This window comes from Paramormyrops kingsleyae, chromosome 21, assembly GCF_048594095.1.
Source record: "Paramormyrops kingsleyae isolate MSU_618 chromosome 21, PKINGS_0.4, whole genome shotgun sequence".
Lineage (NCBI taxonomy): Eukaryota > Metazoa > Chordata > Actinopteri > Osteoglossiformes > Mormyridae > Paramormyrops > Paramormyrops kingsleyae.
In genome coordinates, this window is record NC_132817.1 from 9,700,363 (window position 1) to 9,716,047 (window position 15,685).

Below are 15,685 nucleotides of genomic sequence, written 5' to 3' on the forward strand. Positions count from 1 at the left end.
ACACCTCGTTAGACTAGCAACGGAGTCAAGCGTTAAATGCAAAAAAAAACAAGAAATATAGGTCTCTCTTATCTTATAATATCGTATATTATAAACAGTTTAATGTCATGAATAGGAACCATTACCTTTAATATGGGTCTATCAGCATTTTACGACGTTGTATTTTTGATGTAATATACGTTTATATTGTTTATATGATGTTTATATCGTATATAATATAACAAATATTAACATTGTCACTTTGAGACAGAGATATACTTATGTTTCCATATACAGTTAAAACGGGAATTCATTCAATGATTCGATCAAGGCCTATATGTGATTAGATTATTAAAATAAGGGGCGTTTCTTCGTCCCAGATTTTTAATCACATTTCACCAAATTTGTCTGGAGCCTGAGTCAGCATTAGTCATAAGGATGCTGTTTATAAGCACAACCTGGACACATCAGACACATTCGATTAGTCCCTGGGGATTCCGCCTGATTAGCTGCATTTGCTGTTGCAGTTTGTGCCTGAAATAAGTAATACTTTGGGAACTTCATACATACATTTATCATCATGTGGATCAGATGGATATATTATTGCGGAATCGTATTTTTTATCCTGTCTCCGGTTCAAGGCACGAACAGACATGAACGTAAGTTTTAGGAATTTGTTTCTTGATAAAATTTATCATCATGTAACCTTATTTTTACAACTAAACATATGGTTATAGTCTTGTTATAAAGACTATTGTCATGGGCAATGCAGAATTACTTTTAAATTGCGTACGCTTTACAGAAAACTGAGTAATCAAAAATGAAAGTATTTACTTGAATGTTTATGGCGATATCAGATGGATTACTAATTTATGCTGTATTGTTTTAAATAGGTTTATACTGAGAGGAAAAGACTGAACGTGAATTTTATAAAATTACATTTTGATTGTAGTTTTATACATTTGGCAGTAGATGTTTTTTATACCAGTAAGGTCTAGGAGAAATTTTATTTTAGTTTAGGGACATTATGCTACGTTTCCTTATAACGATTTTATATGGAGAAAGAAAAGCTAAAGCCATATTTAATATTAATTGTGGGGTGCCCTCCGCCCCCGGTTACTACACTCCCGGTTTGTTTCGAAAATACAGTGCAATACCGCCGAAGCGTGAGATACAGTAGGTTTCCCAAAGTTTTATTGGAAATTAAGCCACGTTATGATTTCTCACCGTAAGCCTGGTGGAATGGCCCTTGCCTTACTCTTTTAACAAAACGATCGCATTTTATATCGCAATGGGACTTAAATGTATATTCTTTCTTTATATTTTTTCGTAAGCCACCCATGGTATCTTTTTCTTTTAGATTTCAGGAAAAAATATGAAAATTATAGTGAGCTTTTCGGCAGTGATTCTATCATAAGCGGAGTTTGATGTTTGGTCTTGTTGGGATGGCAGGGGTAAAAAAATGCATCTTGCTTGCCTTATGTACTAATGTACTTCTTAGCGCACGTATCTGACGCGCAAATTCCCTGCTAATTTGTATAGGCCTACCTATAAGTTACCAACAAACCGCTCGACTCAGGCGGCAGTACCCTCTGTCGTCCCTCGTCCCCCCCCGAAACCGTGCCGCCCATGGATTCTGTGCATAAGAATCAGTTGTATCTCTTCCATAAATGATTTGTTTGCAATTGTTTTGTGCAGCATTGGCCTGTAATTGCAATGGGAAGTCGATCGGTTGTATTTGGGACACCGATGGCCCGCGGTGCCTGAACTGCCAAGAAAACACAGAGGGTCGGCAGTGTGAGAGGTGCAAAGAGGGCTTTTATCACCAGAGAGCAGGAGATCCCTGTTTACCCTGCAACTGCAATTCTGCCGGTGGGTGAAATCTGTAGGCCAAAGTTATGGAAAGTCTAAACTGTTAGGCCTATAGTAATAGGCCTATTACGAAAGTTTTGAATTTATATTTGCCTTGTCAATTTAAATATTTCATATCTAAATAGTCATTCTATTAATCGTATTTTTACTGGAATTTCACAGGGATACTTCGTCTGAATGCTGGTATTATCGTGCTCGTTTTTGTTGTTAGGTTCGACCAACCCTCAATGTGACGCTGCCGGTGTCTGTAGCTGTAAGCGCGGCGTCCGGGGTGACAAATGTGACCACTGTAACAATGGAGCCCCCGTTACCCCAATCGGCTGCACACAGAGGTGAGACTCAGACTTTGATAGCGTAATGTCTGTTTTTCTAGTACAGATACCAGGACAGTCCATACCGGGCTTTCCCGGTGTGCCGATTGGTTTGCGGGCCGGCAAAATTTGTCGTGAGAGCTGATTTTTAATTACAATTCAGCCCTGGCTACCATGCAGTCATACTTTAATTACAAAATCATTATTTTTATTTTTATGAGTGAAATAGCCTAGAAAAACAGGACAGAAGTTTGAAAAACACCTGCTTATAATAAAAAGCCTTTATATTTAATCAATGATGGTGAACACAATTTGTCACTGTAAAATTCTCTCATAAGTATCTCTCATAATTGCAGTAATGTTCTATTTAAAATCACATGACATCAAATGTCGCTACAGCTCTAGGTGAACAGGAGGCTTGTTGGTAAGAGTGTGCTGTTTCTGTCCCCCATAGCTGCAGGACTCGAAGCAGCAGTCAGCCACTGAGCGGCCAGCCAGAATGCCCATCCTGTTTCTGCCATGGACACTCTGATACCTGCTCCCCAGCGGAGGGATACTCAGTTCTCACCATCTCTTCCAGCTTCAGTAGTGGTAAGCCATGGGTTTATAGCCCAAACGAGCCATACTGCTGCTATTCAGATCTTGCAGTTACGTTCCTGTGGCAAGTTGTGGAGAGGAGGCCATCCCCAAACTGTTCCTAAAAAGTTGGAAGCATACAATTGTCCAAAATGTCTTGATATGCATGTGAAGACATTTTGGACAATTTTTTATTTCCAACTTTATGGGAACACAGACATTTCTATTCCAGCATGACTGTCCCCCAGTGCACAAAGTAAGGTCCATAAAGACATGGTTAAGTGAGTTTGTTGTGGAAGAACTGGTCTGCACAGAGCCAGGCCTTCACGTCCAACATCAGTACATCACAAATGTTCTTCTGGATGAATGGGCAAAAATTCCCACAGACACACTCCAAAATCCTGTGGAAAGCCTCCCCAAAAGAGTAGCAGCTGTTCTAGCTGCAAAGGGGGGACCAGCTCCAAATTGATGCCTAGAGATTTAGAATGGGATGTTTTACCATTTCCTGTAGGTGTAATAGCCAGGTGTCCCAATACTTTTGTTTGTATACTATATGTCAAGCAAACATAGGTAAAACTACACATTTTGTAACATTAAGCTGAAATTAAAATTAGTGATACACAATGTGAAGCTAAAAACTATGTCACAGAAGCAGATTCATCACGCTAAATAAATAAAAATCTGATTTGAAAATATGAACAATTCAAAAAATAATTAAAACTCTAAAATGCCCTACCCTGCATGAGCACAAAGCAAGTTCATTCGAAACAGCTATGGCTCCGGTACCATAGTAAGGAATGGTTTGTGAACAATCATACATTTTCCGAGCTGCTTTCTCCTCAGGGACTGAGGGCTGGCGAGCCGCTGCAGCTTATGGCACTGCAGGCTCCAGTGTTCGATTCCAGTGGTCCTCCAGGCTTCGGAGCCTTGAGGTCTTCTCCGACAGCAGCGTGCCACTTTATCTTCTGGCTCCAGGTAGGAAATGAAGTGGCTACATCTACAGTACTACAACATAAAGATCATTTAAACATGTTTTTGCATGGCTGCATAAGACTTTTGCACTACACACAAAAAATTACAATAAGCTATGTATATTATAACTGTTTAACTGTAAGTGCTTCTGGATTTCTAAACTCCATTCATACTAATCACTAGTTTTATTAAATCTTTGTGTCCCCTTCCAAGCTTCCTACCTGGGCAACCAGCAGTTGAGCTACGGTCAAACACTGTCCTTTTCGCTCCGGCTCGACTGGGGGGTTCGCCATCCCTCCACCAGCGACGTGGTGCTTGAGGGGGGGGGGCTGAGGGTGGCTGCCCCACTTGGAGACCTACATCGAGTCATTCCCTGTGGACAGAAAACCACATATAGCTTCAGGTAGAAAACCATGTATACTCCACACATTTCTGATGCCCAGACCTGAAAGGGGATATTCTGTTCCCTTAAGTAGATATATATAAGCTTTCATGTTGATGAGCTGGCATCCCATCCAGGGTGTAATCCAGCCTTGTGCCCCTGTGCTGCCTGGAACAGGCTCTAGGCTTATGGTCCCCTTGCGACGCCTCATTTGATAAACAGTTAGAAGACAGATTGGTGATAATAGGCAATAATTGAAATGATGCTTCATTTGATGAGCATTGAAATGATGCTTCATTTGTACCAGCATGTTCTTTTCACATATCCCATCTTGCTGTCCTTTGAGACACATGCAGGTGAGGATAAAGCTTTGGACCTAAGCAATGGGTCTGGCATTTATCCGATGCCCCTGGGGCATTAAGGGCCAACAGACAGGGAGGCCTAACCTGCTGAGTCACACACTATAGACTCTGCTCTTGATGCCTGATTTCACAATGAATATCCTAAAGCAATTTCTTCTGCTCCCTGACTGTAGACTTGACGAGAGCCCAGTGAGCAAATGGCAGCCTACACTTACCTCTCTGCAGTTCCAGATCCTCCTTCAAAATGTCACGGCCATCAAGATCCGTGGCACATTTGGCAGAAGAAGTATGTGTGCTGTTTTCCCACAATGCTGTTTTATAGAGTTTGTTGACCTCTGTTGCTATCAATTGTACATATTTTCCATACATCTATTTCCATACTGCTGCTTGGTCACTCAGGGTCATAGTCACTGTGGGCTGCTCCCAGAAGGTTGTGATGAGGCGTGAACAGGAAGCTGGGTCATTAAAGGGCATTAAAGGACAATACCACATGCTGGGTCACACAAGGAAACTGTTACCCAAACATTAAGTGAGAAACCTTGTAAATCCTGACGGTCATGAGACAGGAAGTGTGTTCCTGTTTTTCACCTCCCCATTCATTTAGACAAGTAACAGAACTATAAATAAACAGCCACAATTAAACAGTTAATACTCCAGCTACAATCTTTATCAGAGTTGATTGGCATTTTTTTTTAGATATGTATCAAAATCATGCCTGACACAAGTACAAAAAAAAACCAAAATACAATGAGAACAAATGTCTCATATAAAATGTCACTACAGTGTATGATAGAATGAGTTATACAGGATTTAACTATGTTCTGTAGAATATGTTATGTAGAATAATGTGTTCTAACATGCATACATGAGGCTTTACTGACCAACACTGGTGTATAAATTTTGCCAAAAAAATTCAATTCAATGTTTTTCAGTTTAATAGAAGAGCTCCTTCAGTATTTTTGCTTAATGTTGAATATGTTAAAGTAGTGCATGTCTTTTTTATGCCTCTGTATGATGTAGCTTGTCACTGTGGGCCGCATTCTGATCTCACACCTCTTGGGTTCCCGCCCCCTGGCTGTGTGTGAGCAGTTTGCATGTTCCTCCTCTGCCCGTGTTGGTCTCCTCTGTGTTTGCCGATCTCCTCACTCACACTCACTGCCTTGGGTGGATGGGGGTCTTTAATACATGTGTACTGACTCTGAACGGCATCCTGCCGCATTTCCCTCATTTCCAAGCAGCTATTACCCCATTGGCACGTCACAAAATGATGCTGGAAAAGTGTTTGTGCTAAAATCATGGATGAGAATGACATATTATAACGAGCCAAACTGCCTTCCTCCACAATAAACATTAACCATACCCTACTGATCCCTAATCTATGAATCTGAGAGGTTGCATGTTTACATTTTTCATCACATTTGCCCTTTTTCTCATGTCCCTTTAAGGAATGGAAGCATATGATGTTGCTTGCAAACTCTGACTTGGTCATTTATTCAAGTGGTTCTTTTTGTTATTGTTGGCAAATTTCATTTTTGGTTTAATTTGATCCCTTTGCTTCCTTTTCAGGCCGTAGTTACCTTGATGATGTGCAGCTTGTATCAGCCAGGCAGGGGCCTGGCACTCCCGCTGGATGGGTTGGGAAGTGCAGTTGCCCTGTTGGGCACGAAGGGCAATTCTGTGAGCGATGTGCCGTGGGATACAGAAAAATGGACCCTGCAAAGGGTCCCTTTAGCCAATGCACACCTTGCAGTAATGCTGACACAGGTGAGAGCACATTCTACCACTAATTTGTATTATAACATTTTTTAGGAAGAAAAGGCTCCTTTGTTAGCTTTTGTTGCTTTATTTGTTATGATGACACTGTTGTGTAACTTTTGTACTTTATGGTCCAGACTTTGTCTTTTTTTGGACTTTTGGATGACTGTGGTGAGATTAAGGACCATTTGTATCATCTGCATTACCTGTATTACGTATATTACCTGTATTACAGCTATTTCCTATATTGCCTGTGTTACCTGTAGTACAAGTATTACCTATATTACATGTATGACGTGTATGACCTGTTTCCAGTATCACATTACATTTTTTTCCGGTTGCAGGAGAATGCCTGCCCAGAGATGACAGCTCCAGGTTTCCACCCGGGGTTGATTGCTCAGTGACACCAGGGTCCATTGATGGGAGATGTGACCGATGTTCTCCGGGGACGACCGGTGAGGCATGATGTCCATTTAAAAGGACTGCTGACTTTCTCATAAAAAAACATATTCATGTTCAATTCTGACCTAACATACCCACAGGCGCACGGTGCAACATGTGTGAAGATGGTTTCTATGGCGACCCCTTGGGGGAAAGCGGTCCCCGGCAACCTTGCCAATGGTGCCAGTGCAACGGGAACATAGATCCCAATGCCGTAGGCAACTGCCATCGCTTGACAGGACAGTGCCTCCAGTGCCTGAATCACACAACTGGGTTCTTTTGTGAGAGCTGCCAAGACGGCTTCCATCGCAGCCACGCATCTGATAACTGCAAAGGTGAGAACTCAAAAGTCCTTCCGGTGTGGATCTCCTGGATAACACTTATATGCAATATTTTGCCATTTTCTTGTCTCCTCCTTCAAAGATTATTGGAAGCCAGAGTCTTACAAGCCATAAATCAGTTGATCACATCACTTGCGAATATCATTGGCATTTATATTTATTTACAGTAGCAGACACTTCTTTCCAAAGTGATGTGCAAGTGGTACATTACAAGCATACAACTGACAAGGAGCTGGCTTAATTGAAGCCAGGCTAAGCTTCCCATGATTGACCAGGTGCAAGTGCGACTTAGTACTGGAAGAAGAGCTATACAGTGTATTATAAACACAGCATGGACCTAATAAGAAAGCTATACTTAATATCAGTATTGACAACCTGCATAAGAACTGCTGGTACAAATGATTACAGAAATGTTGACTGATGACATTATAATGTGAATTAAATAAATGGTTAACAATTGGTGTTTACACAGCTCACACAACATAACATGTGAAACATTTAATTAGAATGAATACAGAAGCACATCACGCTTGCTTAAAATCCATTAAGCCTGCAAACCTGACTGGGATAAGCGGTTATAAGCTGAAAGGGTAGATGGGTGAATTCATCAAGGTGAACATGTTCTGTCATTTACCCGAAAGCTTGCAACTGCAACCCTCTGGGCTCCACCTCAAGGGAGTGCAGCAGCAGTGGCCAGTGTCTGTGCAGAGAAGCTTTTGAGGGACCCAAGTGTGACCGGCCCGCGTGCCCCAGCTGCTTTGACTGTGTTAAACATAAGGTAGGAATATGTGGCTTTCCGGCCATAGCTTATCTTAGTTTTAAGTCAAAAGACGATCTGGATACAAAACATCACAAGACTCATCATTTGTTCGTCTGTGCTTTTTGAAAACAAGATGTTTTGATTTTCAGCCATTTTAAAAAATCTGTTATAGCGGTATTGCTGGCAGAAAAAAAAGCCCAGTTTCTTGTTATAGTGAGGTACACTTCTTGTTATAAGTAGATACAGTATTTATCTAGTTATAATTTTAAAGTATCAACTTAAAACATGAAAATTATCTTGTTATAAGGAACTGCGTTTCTTGTTATGAGATGCTAAATTATCTTGTTAGCAATACAAGATTATCGCCTTATAATGAAATCATTTTGAATCTCATTAGAAGGTGATAATCTTGTATTGCTATAACAAGATAATTATATATGATACGTTTTTTAAGATAATGAGATGTTTTTCATTATGACAGGATATGAAATTATCTCATAAAAAAATAATTAATAAATACAATACAATTATTTTGTCTAATACAGGACTAAACTCGTTGTTTATATATACTATATAATTATTCACCAGTAACATGAATATTTTGCAGGTGGGGGTACACTTCTCTAAACTGCATGAACTGGAAGGTTTACTCCAGAAGATCGAGAGTGATGTTGTTCCGGCAAATACCGCACAGCTGCTGAGGCACATTCAGCTTGCAGAGCTCATATTGGCTGAAATGCAGATGAACAGCAACCAGCTCACAGGCGAGAGTCTCACACATTCATTCATTACTAATAGTTTACTGTGTGTATGTGCATCCCCACAATTGGACCATTTTTTTTTAATTATCAATAGTGTTTTTCTCTTTGTTCATAAACCTGCATTGTGAATAGGAAGCAATAAACGAATGACTGTGTGTTGAACATTCTGTGTTTCATGCAGACACTGAGAACGGTTTGCTAGGTCGCTTGGAGGAGCTAAGCCAAGCTCAGTCCCGTGAGAGCAGTAGCTTGCAGTCTGTGAGCGAGACGCTGGGCGCCGTGAGCCAGCAGGAGAGGCAGTATCAGAGGCGTGCGTCCGATATCGACCTTCTGCTCCGAGACGTGAGGCACCAGCTGCTTAAGGCCAAGACAGACATCCGAAATGCTGTGAGTTGGCATGTTTCATTTGCCTCATTTAATGAACAGTTCTTTGTCCTGGTTAATATGATATAACATCGGTTTTGAGTAGTGATGCTGTACTGTAAGATAGATGGAATTTGACTTTGAAATGGATTCTGTTTCTATTCTATTTATAAACATACATGGAGCATTTAAATACATAGACATTCTGCAACACAGTCACACCTTGAGAGCATTACTTTATGTCTATGATTGGAATTTAAGTAGTTTAAGTAGATTGAAATTAAAACAGTTTGCTATTGGAAATGTTCAACAGAAAGGTGAGAAAGTTGCTGGGTCAGCCAGTATGGTTTAATTCATTCGCTCAGTTTCTTCTAAAGCTTTCCCACAGAGAGGCAAAATAAAGTCTTTGTTATATTTTGATGAATGGTCCATTCTTAGACAACACAACATTCCAAGACGGTCCACTAGGACCAAATCTTTGTGCAGTAAAGTAAAACATCTTGCTCCCTTCCCCTGTTTGTAATCTACATGTTTATTCTGGTTTCCAGGAACTTGCTTTACATGATGATAATGGAGACACCACCTATATTTCCAGCCTGGCTGAGAAAGCTGTCAACCTTGCAAAGAAGTGAGTGACTCAAGACATCTTATAATACTGATTAAAATGCATCCAGAGATTCCCATGAAGCCGGCCTCACTTTGTGTGGGTCAGAGATGACGGGGTATGTACCTTTTCAGGCAGCAAGGAGAGGCAGACATGGTAGACCAGACTGCCAAGAGTGCCCTTGCTGAGGCAGAGAATGCCAAGGGTCTAATACGCCCTGTCCTACTGGGAGAAAACAAGGTCGCTGAACTTGTCAGTGACCTTCAGATTGGGTAAGATACTGTTGTTTTAGATTGTCAGCATTCACATTCTGCCAAGGTATATGAGCATCAATAAAATCCAAGTGACCACCACTGACATTAATTTTAGCTATTTGATTTTAATACTATACGTCCATTAACAAAAGAGACCTCATGCCCTCCCCCAGGTATAAGTGGAACTCCACATTTGTAACGGGCATGAAGAAGGAGGCCGCTCTCTTGAGGTCCTCAGCTGAGCGAGAGAGCAGAGCTGGGGAGGGGGCACTGAAGCGAGTCTCCCAGCTGGAACCACTCTTAGATGGAGTCCAGGTAGAAGGTCTTCTGTTGACATGATATGATATTCAGAATGAAAAAGGAAAATCAAGATGTGCTGTATTCCACGAGGAAACTGTAAGTGATTTTAACAACTTGTTTCTTCTCAAAAGGGGATGGATGGTGTGGTGTCAGATTTGGGGACCCTAAAGGAAAGCACGGAAACAAGCCTGTTGGAATACCAGGATCTAAAAGCAGGCATTGAGGCAGAGAGATCCGGGATGAGCGACCTCCTGGCCAAAGGAGAAGCAGCTCAACAGGTATCTACTCAAAATAACACATCACTGCCACACTCTGAGATGCCGTCTAAATATCATGGTCATTTGTTTAATTAGTTTCTGTCTCACTGTTATACTGAAAGGTACCTAATCTGTCCTGCAGCAAACATGGACTTGTCTTAAATGTTAAGCCATGTGAGTCTAAGATTGACTGTGACAGGAAAAGTTTTAAGTGAAATTATCCAGGACTTAGGGGCATTTCTGACTCTGTGTCATATGTATAGCGCCCCCCCCCCCCCCCCATGACCCCGTACTGGATTCATGTATGGAAGATCAATGAGTTTATTTAATTAGGTGTGTGGTTCTCTGTAAGAAGAACGTGGGTCCTGTTAGGCTAAGTCCTTTCGCACATTTGCAACTTTTCGAACTGACGTTCATTCACTTCTCTATGTTCTGCAGATACATAATCAGCTTCTCTCAAGAGCAAATGCTGCAAAGGCTAATGCGGACGCCTCTCTCATGGACATCACCAAGAACATGGACGGGCTGCTCAATGTCCATAGCAAGCTAGAAGGTAGCTATGTAAATAAGCCTGCCCTCTTCACGTATGTCATCGTGCGGCTCAGTGGGCTAAGCCTGTGTGCCTGTAATCACAAGGTTGCCGGTTCAAACCCAGCCTCAGTATGTCTGTGGGTCCTTGAGCAAGGCCCTTAACCCTAATCTCCCTGGACGCTGCTACGGGTGGCTGCCCTTTGTGGACAACATACTACACAAAGAGCAAATTGAGGGAGGTGTAAAGAAAATTTCCCCATGGGGATTAATAAAGTATTGATTATTATTAATTAGTGCAGTCATTAACACGGACTGACTACAATGTTAATTATCCATGCGTGGGTCATGCTGTCCGATCAGGTGACTTGATATTAAAAATAGAATTAGAAAGATGCAACCATAATTTAAAAAAAAAAACATTCTCTTTATTTCACACATACACATACGCACCATACACACACACGCACACAGGTTTGTAATTATATATTTGTGGGGACTCCATTAATTTCTATGGGGAAAATTCTAATTCCAACCTGAAGACCTTAACCCCTACCCAGCCTTAATCTTAACGATAAGTAACCAAACAAAATGCGAGACTTTTGGCGTTTTTCCTTTTTTGATTGCATTCACAAATCTTTGTGGGGACCTGAAAAATGGTCCCCACAATGACAAAATAACAGATGTCCCCCACAATATAATATAAACATAATCACTCACACACACACACCAATGTGTTAACATACTCACCAACAACCAATACTACACATCACATTATTTGATTGGCAGCATTAGTGTTCAGCTTGAGAAAGAAAATGGGAAAGAGCTGTCCTGCGGTTGATTGTACATATAGATTAGCAAGAAACTGCTATCTTATCATACTGCCCGAAACTATATAAGTAATTATTGTACGTGTAACGGTCACATATGGCCGATACCCGATCCATTGTATAGATCTGAATTGGTGCCTATACATATATGTGCAGTAATACGTTATACACTACATGTTGATGGTACTAAAATGGAAATTAAAACACCCTGTGACCTTGTACTTGATAATCAGCTGGAAGATGGATGGATTTGTGGATGGAAGCTGATCTGATGTTATTTCAGTTTCTGTGCACAGATAATAACGATGTTTTACCTTGACAATGGCTGCAGGATTCAGCAAGCAGCTGAGCACCAACAGAGCGGAGGCGGAGAGGAGCCTGGAGAGGCTGCGGGACATCGCAGATGTTGTGCAGGGGGCTGTCAGCAGCAACACCCAGTCGCTGGACATCATGGGCAGGGTTCAGGGCGACTACAGGGAGGCCTTGGGAACCTTCCGGAACCTCAGGGATGCTGTTACCTACACAGAGGTAAACAAAATTGCTGTCGACATTTCTCCCAGTAGGCTGCAGGCTCACCTTTACTATGTTGGGCAATTCTATGCTTCCAACTTTGTGGGAACAGTTTGGGGAAGGCCCTTATCTGTTCCAGGATGACTGTGCCAATGCAAGGTCCATGAAGATATGGTTGGGTGAATTTGCTGTGGAAGAACTTGATCAGCCTAGACAGAACCCTGACCTCAACCCCATCAAACGCTTTTGGGATGAACTAGAATGGAGATTGCGAGCCAGGCCTTCACGTCCAACATCAGTGCATGACCTCGCAAATGCTCTTCTGGATTAATAGGCAAAAATTCCCATAGACATTGGCCAAAATCGTGTGGAAATCCTTCCCAGAAGAGTGGCAGCTGCTATTGCTGCAAAGGAGGGACCAGCTCCATATTGATGCCTGTGGATTTAGAATGGGATGTCAAATGGGAAAAGTTCCTGTGCTTGTAATGGCCAGGTGACCCAATACTTTGGTCCATATAACACAAATTCAATTAATGAGAAATAATCATTTTAGGTATGAAAAAAGTTCAGCTAAAGTGTTTTCTTTGGGTGGGCTGAAAGGTGATGATAGAAGAGTAATATGCATTTGTCAGAACATACATTTTACCTGGAAGATGTTTTGGGATTAGAATGATCTAGAATATAATGATTCAGAATGAAATGATCTAGTATAGAATGATTCAAAATGGAATGATTTAGAATGGAATGATCTACTAATTCAAACACTACAGGTTCCATTGACCTTGCATAATCTGTATGACATTCCTCTTCGTGTTGGCAGGAGCTCCCCCCCACATTAAGGGCCAGCCATGATATGCTGAAGGATGTGGCCACGCTGGCAGGCGACATGAAGCAGCTGGAAGCCGAGGCCACCAGCAGAATGAAGGAACTGGCTTTGGAGGCAGAGCGTGCAAAGCAGCGTGAAATGGAAGCCAGAGAGGTCAGTGTGGAGTGGCCCGGGGGGGCTGGAGGGGCCTACAGCTGCAACCTAACACAGGAACTTTGAAAAATTATGTTAGACTACAGGTTAGTTTAGAAATGAGGCTTTGGGGCACAGCTGCATAGCTGAACAGAGACTACACTGTACCATTTACTGAGTGTTATTCAGAGACAGAACGCTGGCATCATTCCATTGTGGCAGGAGGTATGATACTGTAGCACCTGAGCTAATGTTAATGACTTCAGGCTGCCCTTTCAGAGACCTGCTTTCCAGTGCTGGATCGGCTGCCACTACCCAAAGCAAGCTCTATTCTGTTTCACCAACATTTACTGTATAAATCTATCAGGTTGCCATTGTATTACATCAGGAGCAAATCTATGATGAATTAATGATGAATATCATAGCCCATAAAGTATTATTTCCAGTGCTGGTGTGTGACTCTGCAGGGTAGGACTCTGTATTCGGTCACCAGTTCACATTCTGTGGCTCGTGTCGCCTTTGGGCCCTTGAGCAAGGCCCTTAGCCCTAACTGTTCTGGAGACTGACTGACCCTGCTCTCTGATCCTCACTTGAGCATTGCTTTGGACAAAAGCCTCTGCTAAATAAATGTATCATCCCAGAATGTGGAAAGATAGTACAGAGGCTATTTATTGTTATTTACTTAGAGTTATTTACTTAACTGCCCTCTGTGACATGAATCTGTGACATCCATTTGAACAAATAGAAAAATAATGTCGTACTAAAGTATTGGTTTCTTTGTTCATCCAGGCCTCAGCACAAGCAGCTGGTACTTCTGGCTTCGTGAAGGGAGTGAAGGACTCTGTAGACAAAACCCTGCAGTATGTTGGTGCTCTGCTCTCCACCAGCAGCTCACCAGGTATGAACCCATGAATATGGGGTGGCTCTTTGCATAACACTGTAGCATCACACCTTCTGGGACAGCACTTCGCGTCCGAGCCCTGACTCCATATTGCTGTCCATATCAAATATATGTCACTGAAATGTTGCTTTTAAATGAGTACGTTTTTTGGAAAGTTTTATGCAAAAGTGTATTTATTGAATTTATTTTTGAAACAATTTCATTTTTTCTAATTATAATGTTTCACATGTATGAACAAAGAGTAATATTAACATTACCACAGGGATGGTGCTTGCTTTCAGTTTTAGATAAGCAGTGTGCGATATAAAAATTCTAATTTTGCAAAAGTAAACCTTCAGACAAAGAGATGTAACAGCAGCATGAATCTTGCTGTGTGGTGGATTATTTTTTAAATGTAAGAAGCAAAAGTAATTTAATAATTGCACTGGAAAACTACTTTGCATAACCTCACCTGCATCACACAAGACATTTGTATCTTTATCATTTAGAGGCTAATGCAGAAATTCTTGCTTGCTCTTGGTCGTTTATAGAGTGAAATTTCATACACAGATTTAAATAACTGCACAAAACAAACCTGACAAACCCACAGTGACCTGACACATAATCTGCGTGTTGGTGTATTGTGTGGAACTTGTAGCAGTTTGCAGGGGCACTGACTGACCTTCTTACTACTGCAGGCTCGACCGACATCACAGGCAGGAAAAGCTACAATGAGCTGGAGTTATCAATAGCTGACGCACGCAAAATGGTGACCCAGCTACTGAAACCACGGCTACAGAAGCTAGACGAGATGGAGGCAAGTCAGATGGCCAAGGCCATGAGTCTAAACGCAGATATCGACAACATCCTGTTGGACATCAAGAACCTGCAGGACATCCAGAGGACCATTCCAGTGGGTTGCTTTAATGCTCAACCCATTGAGAGCCCTTAAAGGGCACAACAGCTCCACAAAACTGTCAGCATCTGGATCTGTGTGAAATGTGAGGATTTTTTGTACTGCTTTATGTATTTCTATAGAAAGTTATAAATACAATACTGTGCAAAAGTAAATTACGAATAAATGAGTTGGTGGTGAAATTTAAGAAATACATGGAATGACTGGGGAACTCCAAGGAGACGTTTGGTATTAATCTAGCTATTAAACTAGATATCAGTAACTTTTATTTACTTCCCAGATAAATAGCTTTAAACATTTTCCTTGACAACCTAAGACTTTTGCTCAGTACTGTATATATCAGTGCAATGGTTTATTTAAAAAAAAGAAAAGAATTATTTATATTTTTCACAGGCAAAGGAGCAGCAATGTTCCATAGTTTTTATTGTGTTAGGATTTGTTTCGTCGAATTTGTGTCTATTTATATTGTTGGCACTAGTGTATGTTGCATTAAATACAACAAAAAACATTACAGTACTACTCCAAGTAACTGTCTAAACACATTCTAATTATATAATAAAAAAATGAAATGATAAAAAAAAAAAAACATTAGGTACATTTAGATTCAAATAAAAATACATTTAGTTAATAGTACACATGGTCGTGAAAATAATCATTGAGAAGAGAACCTGTCTATAGGCCTCATTTTAGTTATTTTATATTACAGAATTCTTAGTTACTTAGCAACTCACTAGGTAAAAGTGATCGATTCTGAAATTCTCCAGACTTTGAAG

General features: G+C 41.1%; 1 protein-coding gene across 1 annotated transcript; it reads left to right on the top strand.

Annotated features, from left to right (window-relative positions):
- The first annotated feature begins 372 nt into the window (after nt 1-372).
- lamc2 (laminin, gamma 2) lies at nt 373-15,423 on the top strand. The gene is made up of 22 exons (XM_023819077.2): nt 373-638; nt 1,678-1,851; nt 2,063-2,183; nt 2,617-2,753; nt 3,582-3,713; nt 3,924-4,113; nt 4,628-4,740; nt 6,021-6,218; nt 6,554-6,664; nt 6,752-6,985; nt 7,633-7,769; nt 8,359-8,515; nt 8,694-8,899; nt 9,424-9,503; nt 9,614-9,751; nt 9,907-10,048; nt 10,165-10,311; nt 10,729-10,843; nt 11,980-12,176; nt 12,979-13,137; nt 13,906-14,014; nt 14,695-15,423. Exons 1-22 carry the CDS (start codon nt 560-562, stop codon nt 14,946-14,948), a joined length of 3,330 nt encoding a protein of 1,109 aa, XP_023674845.2. The 5' UTR covers nt 373-559; the 3' UTR covers nt 14,949-15,423.
- Nucleotides 15,424-15,685: the final 262 nt, after the last annotated feature.